Raw genomic sequence first — 12622 nt, 5'->3', positions numbered from 1 at the left:
ACTAAAAAAAAAAAAAAAAAAAAACAAATCTCCATATTCCAGCCCTGCACTCACTCACAAATCTCATGAATTTTCTTATTCCACAATCTACCACTTTTTTGGCTGCCAGCACCATTTTCAAGGTGCAGAATGGCAGTTAAAAAAAAGATGCCTGTCATAAGCCAAGGTGGAGGCTTAYGGTCCAGTAACACAAGTAGCAGCAGCTTCAGAACCCACCTGGGCACCGATGAGGGGAATACGGATGTGGTGGCAGCAGTGACAGCTACAGTCTGGGGAAGCATTTCCTGTGCCCTGGCTGCTCAGCGCTCACAGGGCAGCTGAGGTAGCCGGAGGCACGACAAGGCTGCCAGCAAACCCAACCTAYAGTAGCTCCAGGAGGGCTTCTCAGGAACAGCCTCATCTCGAGGGCTGCTGTTTGACTGCAAGAGCCAGTGGGCAGCAGCTGCAGAAGCTCCCATCACTGCACGGCGTCCGCCTGGGGATCCTGGCTGAGCTTACGCCAGAGCCACAGAGGAGGGAAGGCCAGTGCCAGGGCTTTTGTTCCAACCCTCCCCAAACCTGGCTGTCACAAACACACCACTTCTGTACCAGTAAATTAAGTGCTGAGGGCTACAAAGGTCCCAAGTATGCAGGAGCTTACTTTGATGCACAAGATCGGCTTGTTCTTTTTCAAGTTGTTGGCCCATCTGGGCATAACTTGCTCCTCTCCAAATGCGCTGGTGGAAGGTGTGTTTTCAGTTGTTTTGTTCTTTCTGTATCAAGCTTTCATGCAAGTATTTATCTCCTGTATCCTAAAGTCTGGCTGAGAACCTGCAGCAGCTTCATTAGTCTAAAGCAGTATTTCAAAATGGTTAGTTTTCTGAAACTCTTGCCTAATTTTTCCTCCAGATGCAAATTTACCAGCACATCAAACGCCAACARCATTAACAGTATGAGGATTTCATCTTGTCTGCTTGAAAATCTTTACTGCGATGGTTTATGAAACAGTCTATCAGACATTCAAATCTGAAAAGCACTTTTAAGTATTTCCTCGACATCAAGGTGCACTTTCGGCCAACTGGAGCACTCCTACCAGGTCTGAGGAGTGCCGCTTACCTTTGATTACAGCTTTGCACAGATTTTTGAGTAACAGAACAAGTTGCTCCTAGCCATCAAGGTTGATAAGAGATGCTGACCTGTGCAATGCTGTGTGAGGAACCTTGAMGATGTCAGAAAACTGCAACCCTACTATGAGGATGGGCTTAACTACACAGTGCTRTAAGAATCCCTATAAAGGAGGGTGCTTCCATTATGCTCTGCTTATTGAGAGAGACCCAATGTACTGGGCAGGAGAGAAGAACCCCATCCAATGACCTGCGGAGTTGAAGTGCCTGTGCTTTACTCAGTTCAGAACAGCAGAACAGCATTTACCATGACACACGAGCATCAAAGGCTACACTGTGGCTCCTCAGAAGATCAAAATTGAATAAAAGTGTACACTCTGAACTTTCTATAAGCTTGTGTCTGCACCACAGACACAGGAACCAGAAAGGTTTGATTTTTTTTTTTTTTTTTTTTTTATTTTTTTTTTTTTTTTTTTTTTTTTATAGTTTACCAGGTGCTTAGAGAAAATACAGTTCTTTCCGAGTAAGTAGCACCATATTCTCACACAGTGCCCTACAGGTGCATTTTTAGAATCAAAATCCCATTTTCTCTCTCTGTGAAATACAGTTTGCACTCASTCATCAGGGCTGTTTTGTAATCTTCTATTGCCTTTGGGATTTAGATATTGCTTTCATTTATGTTCTGGGAGAAAGCTTTCATGGATTGAATCCTTTCAGATTACATTTTTCAGGAGTTCTGCTAATAAACTAACTCAGTAAACTGCTCCACAAACAAATCTACCTTAAATAATATCCTAGATTTCAATCCAATAACTGAAAGTTGTCAGTAGAGCAAGAGAGGCACTTAAATTCAGTAAGTTTGAGGAGTAAATTGACTTGATCCAGAGAACAAGGTAAACAGGAAAGAAAGGAGCATTTTGCCAACTACAACTAGCAATCCTCTTTACAGTCTGAGAGCTGAAAACCACAGAAGGAAGGAGAAAAAGCAACACTCATAGAGGAGCTCCCACATATCAACAAAAATAGATGACTGTTGCATAATTTCTGTATAAACAAAGATTATATATAATGCAAAAAGGCTTGCTGTTCTCTTCATTTGGAATGTAAAGTTAACTTTCCGGATTTATATCACATTACTCCCGACATAAAACTTTATATCATATGAATGTATGTCTTCTTTCCTGAAACAGCATGTTCTACTAGGAGTATTTCAATCATCAGGAAAAAAAAAAACAGGTAATAAAGGAGCAAAGTGGTTTGCAATCCCCTTATAAACAGTCGGCCACCAATTAGGATTTGCTTAATGAGACAGCATCAAGTTGGAATGTCAATATTTTTCTTCCTCTAATTCAAAGGCAACATAAATATTTATATGACAATTTCACAGGGAGTCAGGAAAGCACAGTAAGAGAAATGCTGTCCTACAACAAAAACTATAATTATTTAACTTAAAACTCTTTTTTTTAAATTCACCTTCATAATYGAACTGTGGAAAGGTTTCCAAATATTGCAATTAAGCACAGAYGAATCTTCACTTATCATTCACAGCATGTTATACCCCATTTCAGTGGTCTTGAAGTAGCAGTTAAACTAACCACCATAGGATTGGTTATTTTTGAGAAAKAGGAAGCAATAAAAGTTTCCCTTGGAAAAAACAAACACCCATTTTTCATGTACCAYCTCAAGACAAGAGTTCTAAACAGATTCCACTTCCGAATGAGCTTCAGTGGAAAAATATCACCGCGTTAAATTAGCACAAAAACCAATCACACAACACACACACACACAATATAACTTTAGTAAAGAGATTTCTGTTTGAAAACAAAAGGAAGCAGAGACTCAGGAACTACATTTTGCATGAAAATGTCAATTTAAGCCTGCTGGGAAATGCAATGAGACTACTCTAAACACCAGAGACTCCCACTTATAAAAAATAGAGTTATGCCAACCACATATTGGATTAATCAATCATTCCCCTACCCAAAKAGGAATAACAAACAATTTGAACTGGAAACTACTTAAGAGTTGACTGACGATTTTCTGATTTTGGTCTATACAATGCAAATATTTTCTCAACAATTTCCCCCCTTTAACAAACAGATATGATATAAACTAATCGCACAAAACCACTAAAGTTATGGCTCCTAGAAAATATCACCTGCCTAAATGACTATCTGTGGCTGGCCTAGACACACGCAACAGACACAAGAAGGACACAGAGTTCATTCATGCTGTTATCTCACAGCTTAATTTGGTGGCTTATCTTTGTGACCCTGGCAAGTGAACACAGGAGTAAGAGTATCACYACTGGAACATATTTTCATCAAACGCCTACGAACTTAATGCTGAAGCCGAGAGCTGAATGACATTAGTACGAATGCTTAATGTCACAAGAGGAATCCAGGCTGCCCTCCTGGCACAGGTCAAAGATTCTGTGCCTCCCAAGAGCAAAAGATTTTAGTCTTGCAGAGGAAGCACATTTGGCAGGAAGAAGAACTCTGATTTTTAAAACCATCTTAAAAGATGCAGACATGAGTGTAACCTAATCAATTAGGTTGCATCCATTCTTTAAAAAGCTGCTGGCTTTAGTCTAGGAACCCTTAGCTTATTTCACAAAGTAAAAGGTCAYGACCTACAAAGCACTGAGGAGTTAATGAGGAAATTCTCTGTTTTTAAACGGAACCTTTGAAGAGAAAGTGAAACAGGCTGCAGCTCACAAAAACACTCATCTACTTGCAGAGCCTCTTCCTCCTCCCAACCACAGTGCRTATTAGGGTAATGCTCTTAGCACTCACTATGGGAAAGGGTGGGTAGGGCTCCGCCACAGYGCTGCACGGAGAGTCCCCAGCTAAGCTCCAAAGGCGCTAGCTCTGCAGCAGCAGCTCAATGGCCACAGCTTTGTGGCATGCGATGCTCGCGCTAATTGAAATGCTGTGGCTCCCAGCACTCAAATTTATATTTTTGAACCATGTTGCACTTCAACTTGATATACAAGCTCATCTGTGTTCAATATACTGCTTCCTGCATAATACTGTCATGCACACAAGTCTGGTACATTCAATACATACCTCCTCTTTCCTTCTGCCCTACCATACCATAAAGCATCAGTGTATAGAGCTTTATTATTTTCCAGATGCCTACAAGCAGTACCTTTCAGTCCTGTTGGTTGTGCAAGCAGGGGAGTACAACACCCAGGTCTTGCCTGCAGGGGTTTTAAGAAACTGTCAGCACTGCACTGCAAGGTTCACAGAGAGGTAGAAGCACAGGCTACATTAAAGGAAATCCAAATATGTAAGTTCAAACTAATTTGTGTGTGGGAGCCACAGTACTCAAATACTTTGTAGGTGTAGCAAGTGGCCATGTTTTAAAATATGGACTCTATTTTCACTCTAATAAAGATTAGCTCTACTAGATTTGCCCTATTACATCCATTGGCAGTAGCACTCATTGCAACTGCAATAACTCTGGAAGATTAAATAGAGCATCTGAAGAAAAGTTTGGTGCAGTTTTTACCAGTGTGAAAGCTGTTGCAAAGGCTTTAGTACCTTACAGCGAAAAGCTTCTTGTGTATACTAAACTTGATCCCAGAGATTCAGTATGTTGGACATCAAGGAGAAAAACACAGCTAAGCAGCACTACTGTAAATCAAGCAGCCACCTCAGTGTCACTCTTGATGCAGTCATGGAGCCCTTGAAGGGCCACTGAAGTGCCAGTTCTTTCCGTGTCTTCACTTCCTGGCAAGATGCAACACACAAAACAAGCCTGGCCTAACACCACCAGCCACCTCTTAAATCCCGCGTGCAATCTGAGTTCCAGGCCAGTCTGACTTCCCAGCCRGTCAAGCCTCACCTCCATCCTTGGGAAAGAGATGGGACAGTTCATCCTGGCTGTTGTCTCCATGYGCATGGAGGATAAKAAGGTGCTCAGGAGTAGCCAGCATGGATTCACCAAGGAGAAATCATGCTCGACTAACCTGATCGCCKTCTAYGATGGAATGGATGGATAGACAAGGGCAGAGCAGTGGATGTCATCTATCCAGACTTCAGCAAGGCTTTTGACACCATCCCTCACAGCATCCTCCTATGCAAGTTCTGGAGGGATAGATGAGTGGACAGGGAGGTGGATTAGGAAYTGGCTCGATGGCAGAACTCAGAGGTGGTGATCAGTGGTGCCAAGTCTGCTTGGAGGCCTGTGGTTAGTGGTGTCCCCCAGGGGTCCGTTCTCGGTCCGGTCCTGTTCGATTTATTCATCAACGACCTGGATGAAGGGACGCAGTGCTCCCGCARCAAGTATGCTGATGAGCAAACCAAACTGGGAGGAACAGCTGATACCCTAAAGGGCTGTGCTGCCATCCAGAGAGACCTGGACAGACTGGACGACTGGGCGGTGAGAAACCTCATGAAGTTCAACAAGGGCAGGTGCAGGGTCCTGCACTTGGGGAGGAATAACCCCGGACACCAGTACAGATTGGGAKTTGACCTGTTGGAGAGCAGCCCCGCAGAGAGGGACCTGGGTGTCATGGTGGACAARTTGACCATGAGACRGCAGTGTGCCCTCGTGGCCAAGAAGATCCTGGGGTGCATTAAGAAGAGCGTCTCCAGCAGGACGATAGAGGTGATYGTCCCCCTATACACAGCCCTGGTGAGGCCACATCTGGAGCACTGTGTGCAGTGCTGGGCTCCCCAGGACAAGAGGGATGTGGAGCTGCTGAACAGGCCCCRCGCAGGGCTACCAGGATGATCAGGGGCCTGGAACATCTGCCCTATGAGCAAAGGCTGAGGGAGCTGGGCCTGTWCAGCCTGAAGAAGAGACGGCTGAGGGGGGACCTCATCAGTGTCTATAAATACCTCAAGGGAATGAGGGAGGAAGGAGGATGGGGCCAGCCTCTTTTTAATGGTAGCCACTGATAGAACTAGAGGAAATTGCTATAAACTGAAAATTTCCACCAAAAATTCCRCAGGAACTTAAGAAAAATTTCTTCATTGTGAGGGTGCCAGAGCCCTGGAACAGGCTGYCTAGGGAGGCTGTGGAGTCTCCTTCTCTGGAGATCTTCAAAACCTGCTTGAATGCAGCCCTGCACCCCATGCTCTGGTGACCCTGTGTGTGCAGGGGGTTGGACTGTATGATCTCTAGAGGTCCCTTCCAACCTCAAGGATTCTATGATTTTATGACTTGCTTCCTTSCACACTGCAGCAGACTTTTTCAGATGTTTGAATCTAATTCTTTAGAAGCAGCTGTGCTCCCACTGGGTTAACACTTTGCTAAGTCACCTGAGGATGCCTGTGCTCTGCTGAGCTTCCTGTAACCCAGAGTACAACCCATAGTGGGGTTTTCTGTTTTCCAGGGCACACCTGCTCCTCTGCTATTCAATGGAATTGAAACAGACTGCACTAAGAAGAGTAAACGGCCTCTGTGCTTTTTAAGCGGTGTTCTAATTTACCTCCCCATTTCAATCTGTTGTTACTGTGACACGCACCAGGTGTGTTTATTTTTACATCTCCTCATCTAAAAAGGCATATGCGACATACTGACTGGGGTGGGGGGAAGTGTTCTCAGCTCCTAACACATTCTTCATTCGCTGCCTGGTAGGAGCTGGGCACATCACCCCTAGCAAGGAGCTCTAAGCCTGGACTTGCTCATGTGCACCCAGGAGGGGGACCAGTTGTGTGCTGTGAGCGTTGGCTTTTATACATCATGTTCAGTTTTCTCAAAAACCTCTCTGCACATGAATTTAAAGAGTTCTGAGCAGCAGTGAGAGGGAGGTTTTATATCAGGAGTCTTTTGAATGCAGAAACCAAGTACTACAGAGGAACACTTTACGTAAGAACCCATCTTTACTGCAATGCTCAAAAGCATGAGACATGTCCTCAGAGGGCAAATATACAAGCATAAGGACAAGGACATCACTATACAGGCCTAGCTATTTAAGCATTGTTTATGAGAAAGAGTGTGCATAAAAGCAGTCCAATGCAAGAGGAATAGCTGAAGCTATAGTAAAGAACTTTCAGGGCCTAATACTTGTATTCAGAGATTTCCAGTAATTCAGAGTTCACTGCACTGAACGACAGAGCCAGGATATGAAATGAACTTCTCTGCACAGCCAGCTACCATAGTACAGCATCCACTGTCACCCATAATACAGAAATGACCCACGCAGTTAACTACAGATAAGTGAGACAGAACCAGTTTGCACTTTTTGCACTTGAAATTATTTTCTAAAATATTGTTTGTGCAACAGAACATTAGACATTAACAGATATAAATCCTGGCCAAACAGCACTGACTAAGCAAAGAAGAACATAACATAAAAAAGTCAAAGGCATGTTCAAAGACATTGCTGTATTTTTATAAAAAAAAATATATATTCTACAAAAATATATATATATTCTCTAAATATTCCTTTAAAAAGGTGCAGAAACTGTGTCCCAACAGCTGTTTGCTGTGCTTCTGCCAGAGGCTACTGTCCCCAAATGCAATGGGGGCAGGACTGAACGTGCACATGCAGCTGTGCAGCRTCCCTGCTGCAAACCAGGCAGCTTTGCGGGCACCCACCTTCACCTACTGTTCACCTAGGCAATCAGAGTCTGCACATCAGTGACTGTTTCCAGTACATGTTTTGGTCAGTTCCTGCTGCTACAAAGGCAGAAACGGTATTTGAGTGCAAAGGACTAGATGACCTCTGAGGTCCCTTCCAACCTTAAGCATTCTATGAAAGGGACAACTTGGATTGTCATAGTAGGACAGTGAATATACATGCATGTCCCTAAAAGCCAGGCCTCACAAAGGGTTTATCAGAACCCCTRAAAGCCAGGCCTCACAAAGGGTTTATCAGAACCCCTAAAAGCCAGGCCTCACAAAGGGTTTATCAGAACCCCTGTGCCAGACAAATGTTGAAGAACTAGTTTCTGTTAATAGCAGAGATTGTTACCAGTGTAAATCTTAACAACTTCCCAGATAAAATGAGGGTAAAAAAAAACAGAACAGCATCCTCACTAAGTTTCTTCCTAGCACAGATGTTCCTTAGAATCAGAATATTTTACTCACTTCTCCACAGACCTATCTTGGTAAAACTTTCAAGCGCTGGCCATGGCTTCCTACCCATTCAGCCAAACGAGGATACTTTTCACCCCCTCCATTCTCCTGGAACCAKAAACACACATGTGACCCAAAAGGCCACTCTTCTAAGTCTCTATTATTGGAAAAGAAAAAATGAGCAGGTAAAAAAATCCCTTCACATGTGGATGCTTCAAACACAGAGCAGCTACAACCAACAGCTCTAGCTGAACAAAAGTCTTGCTCTGCCACAACAGGAGACTGCTTTCATGCTCAGCTATGGACGTTGTGTGAAATATACAGTTTGTCAGCAAAGTTTCAACTACTTTTGCCCCAGCTCATTCTGAGGAGTGCGGTGTCTAAATCCATTTCACAATCAGTTTAATTCTTCATTGCYGCACAGCAAATTCTTTGCAACATAAGCCAGCTCAGCAGCAACCTTTGCGGTCTAGGAAATTTGTTCAGGTAAAACATGAACCCGAAAGCCATCCTGAAACAGTTTCAATAGCATTTACCCTTAAACCTTCCTGCCAAATAGTGTGGTTCAAACAGTAACCTTTGTTGTTGCTGTCATTGAACTCAGAAACGTTCTTCCTTTTCCCTCACACACGTACATACAAGTGGGGAAACGGTCTTGGAACACCTGCATCTCAACAAGACTCCCGTGCCTGGGAACAGCCCCTGGCAACGGTTTGATTGTACAAGGAAGACCTATGAAGCAGAGCACATCAGCTGCTGTCRAAAGCACAGCTATAACCAAAACCATAAAAAAACGTAAAACAAAAACACTTCTGTTGTAACTGCACAGTAATTTTAAGCATGTCGATGAAGCCTGATACAATCTTTTATTTAAATAAATAAATAACCACCACCACCAAACCCTGAGAGTCACTCTGACCTGCAGGACCAGGCAAAGGTTCAAAGTCACACCAAGGCAGGCAGGGCCATGCCACACTATGGAGCACAGGGCAGCAATGGAAGTAGTAAAGAGACGAGAGAAGGGGAAAAAAAAAACTCCCAGAAAAATGTTATTTCATGACTTCCATATTTCGCTATTTACGCGATAACAATAAAACGAGACGTGCTGCTGCCAGGGCCGCGACTTCGCCGCCACGCGGGCCCGGCACAGGCCCCGCGGCGCCCGCAGCCGCCCCTCCCCGGGCCGAGGGGGCCGGGCCGGGCCGGGGGCAGGCGCCCACACTCCGCCCGCCGCCTCCCTCGCCCGGCCGGGCCGCCCTCCTCGCTCGCCCCGCGGCCGCTACTCACAGAGCCCGTTGGAGCCGGTGCTGGTGAACATGGCGGCGCGGCGGCCGCTGGCGACCGTTAGCGGCCGTTAACGGCCGGCGCGGCGCTCGCGCGGCCCGCAGGAAGCCGCGCAGACCCCGCCGGGGCACCGCTAAGGCGGCCGCGAGGGGCCAAACCGCGCCGCGCGCGAGCGGCCGGCGCCCCCTGCCGGCCGCGCCCCGCGCCAGCCGCCGCCCCAACGGTCCCAACGGCCGCGCGCGTTTACCTGCGYAACCCGAGCGCGCTTCGAGCGCCTGAGGCGTTGGAGCTGGGGCGCGGCCGTTTTCTGGTCACATCCGAGCACCGAGAGTCACTCGGACGCTCAAAACGTTGGGTATTTAAACCCTGCCAAGCCTGACGCTGTATTAACAAAGCGCCGACTGGTTTTTATTGGTGAAAGCAAAGTGTGTGCTCCCTGAGGGCCCAAGCTCTGAGCACTGTGCTGCCAAAATGGCCCAGCGGCCCCGTGCTTTGCAATTCTGCACAGCGGTGCCCTGTCCCCAGGGGTGCTGCCGGGTGCGGTGGCCTCCGCCGCTGTTCCATGGCAAAGGAGAGGGAAAAACTGAGCTCAGGAAGCTGCGGAGACAAGGACGTTTTTAGAGCCAGGAGTGGCTCGTGGCCACAAAGGATTGCGGGTTGTGATTTATCAATAGTTTGATACAAAACAACTTGCTCTGTATCCTTTATGCCCTTGAAAAATAAACTATACTGATGCATTTTCCTTTCTGCAGCCTAAGAGCTCTCTTGTTGGGGTGCTGGCGGTATACAGTATCCAAAATAGGTTGAATTATTTGAATATGTTCTTTTAATCAACCTCTGCTACAGAAGTCACGCCAGTTTGGATGAGCTACACATAGGCAAGACCATAAGTTATAGCAGGGAGCACCCTGAGCACCTGGAAAGCCAAGCAGCTTGCCTAAGATTTGAGGGAAGGTGACCTTAAAACTCAGGTATAAGTATAGGGAGAGAGAAAGAGAAAGGGAAGAAGGAAGGAAGGAAGGAACGAAGGAAGGGAGGGAGGGAGGGAGGGAGGGAGGGAGGGAGGATAGAGTCAACACGTTCAGATGAGTCTAGAGAAGCTTTCATATGGCCAAAGGAAGGTCTCCACTTTCATATGAAGCAAATTGCTCCCCAGACTGCACTGATCCACCTGTACATGTAGCTCACATGTAACATGGCAGACACCTAAGCCCGGCGGAGCCAAATTCCACCCTCAATTTCATTCAAATGTGGTATAATAAGGCTGAAATTATTGGGGCAGCAATACTTCTATCTTTTCTTCTATAAACTCTATCTTGAAGATTTCCCTGCATTTATGTTCCTACAGGGTAACCATGATGAGAAAGATTCTTATCTGCAACACTCAGCACTGGTTTTGGATGGCAGTCAGAATTACTCGACATAAACATGTATTTTTGTTGAACAGGATGCTTTTAGGCAAATATTTAAGAGCTATTTTGAATATAGCTCTGTGGACTTGTTGTTACTGAGAGATATAGCCAAACTGCATGAGTAGCAGGAGCTGGCAAGCTTCTCCTAACAACATCCCGAGCGTTTGCAGGTTTGTCAATACTGCTGGGATATTGGGAGCTGGCTCTCGATATAGTTGCCACTGTATTATTTAAGTCTATAAATATGTTAGTGAACCTATTAAATGTCTTCTGATATCCTTGTTTCAAAAAAAGATTTATTTATTCAGTCTTCTTTCTTTCTGGGATGAGATCAGATTAGATCTACCACGTGTTATGAGAAAACTGTATACTCCAAGCTAATAATTACACTTTCACAAATTGATTGAACTGTAGAATTAACTTAGTTTTTGCCTTCAGATACAGTGCCAACCAGAGACTTCATTAAAGGAAGATTATTTTTATCCGGAGATTGACAGTGTTGTCTAATAGCTTGTCATAAAAAAGTATGCAAATGCTGTGTATTATTTAAATATAGAGAGATGTCCATGTTGGAGTTAAATGAAATCACCAGTCCTCACGCTTGCCTTGGAACATGTCCCAGAATAGGAAAGCTAGCACTTATCTGCTAATCCACTTAGAACAAGCTTAGAAGGTTTTGACACTGCTCAAATGTCAGCTTAAATATCTGCATTTGTTTATTACATCAGTTAGTGGGGTCAATTTGGTATGCTCAAAATAAACCTATTTAAATTTCCGGTTCAAAAAAAGCCCCCAGGAGACTGGAGTTTACATTGCAAACTTTATTGTCATTTGACTAGCTTGCTTTCTCCTCTAAACTCACAGTGTTTTTGAACCGACTCTTAATTACTAATTAACCCGATCTCTTAACAGTCAGATGCTCCCCTGCCACATCGAATGAAGGCCAGCAGAAGAACAGACCAGAGTGGAAATGTTACACCTCACTCAGGCATTTTCTGCCTTAACCCAGTGCTGTCAGGGCTCCGCAAGTCAATGAGAAGYGTTCATACTAGCACACACGGTTATTACAGTTGCCATAATCATCTGAACTATTAGCAGATATCTGAAAAGCAATTAAACTTAATGATTTTGATACCTTCACCCTACATCTTCAGTCTCTGGGTAGAAAATAAAGTAAGTTGTGTGCAGGGGAGGATCTTCTGGCAGCATAGCTGCTGAGAGCAGTTTGTGTGAGAATAGGAGGAAAGACACAAGGCAGAGCAGTTCCCTGGGCTGAAATCAGACTCCTTGGTCCCGTCTCTGTCCAACATTATAGACTTTCTCTCACTCCCTCAGCAGCGAATAATRCTTGGCTACACATTGGACTTTTTCCCCTCTTAAAGTGTAATGTAGCTCATTTTATTGCACAGGTTTTACCGTGATGGCTCGAAGATAGACAGCTACACATTGAGCTGTTTCTAAGCTGGCAGGCTTAGAATTAAGGAGCAATAGTGTGTGAAAAGGAGGGACGTTTAGGTGGKTTTTAAGTTCTTAAAATGTGCATAAAGTAATTCTTGGCAACTGACGTTGCATCAACTTGTTGTGAAAATTTAAGTGCTCAAACGTTTAAGCACCTTTGAGTGCTCAAAGGTTTTCTATTTGTTATGGTTTTAGCCATTCCAGTGAGATCTTTATAAAACATGAAACACAAAGTTAAACTTAAGATCCATATCAATGTCCAGTAATAACCATGTCAGTAACCATTGCTGCCTAGCWGAAACACTGCTGTCACCTGGGACCCCAGAGCGGAGG

At 44.8% G+C, this 12622-nt stretch overlaps 1 protein-coding gene across 1 annotated transcript in view; it reads right to left on the bottom strand.

Moving 5' to 3' along the window:
• The window catches only part of UBAC2 (UBA domain containing 2), a 93900-nt gene extending 84424 nt beyond the window's left edge, over nucleotides 1-9476 (bottom strand). Inside the window, exon 1 of the mRNA XM_026038341.1 lies at nucleotides 9423-9476. Coding sequence (XP_025894126.1) covers nucleotides 9423-9453 — 31 coding nt within the window. The 5' untranslated portion in view covers nucleotides 9454-9476. The remainder of the gene's footprint in view (nucleotides 1-9422) is intronic.
• Nucleotides 9477-12622: the final 3146 nt, after the last annotated feature.

Source organism: Nothoprocta perdicaria, unplaced genomic scaffold (genome assembly GCF_003342845.1).
Source record: "Nothoprocta perdicaria isolate Ctin4 unplaced genomic scaffold, notPer1 scaffold_208, whole genome shotgun sequence".
Classification (NCBI taxonomy): domain Eukaryota; kingdom Metazoa; phylum Chordata; class Aves; order Tinamiformes; family Tinamidae; genus Nothoprocta; species Nothoprocta perdicaria.
Note: the sequence above shows the minus strand (reverse complement) of the source record. Positions and strands in the feature narration are given on the sequence as shown.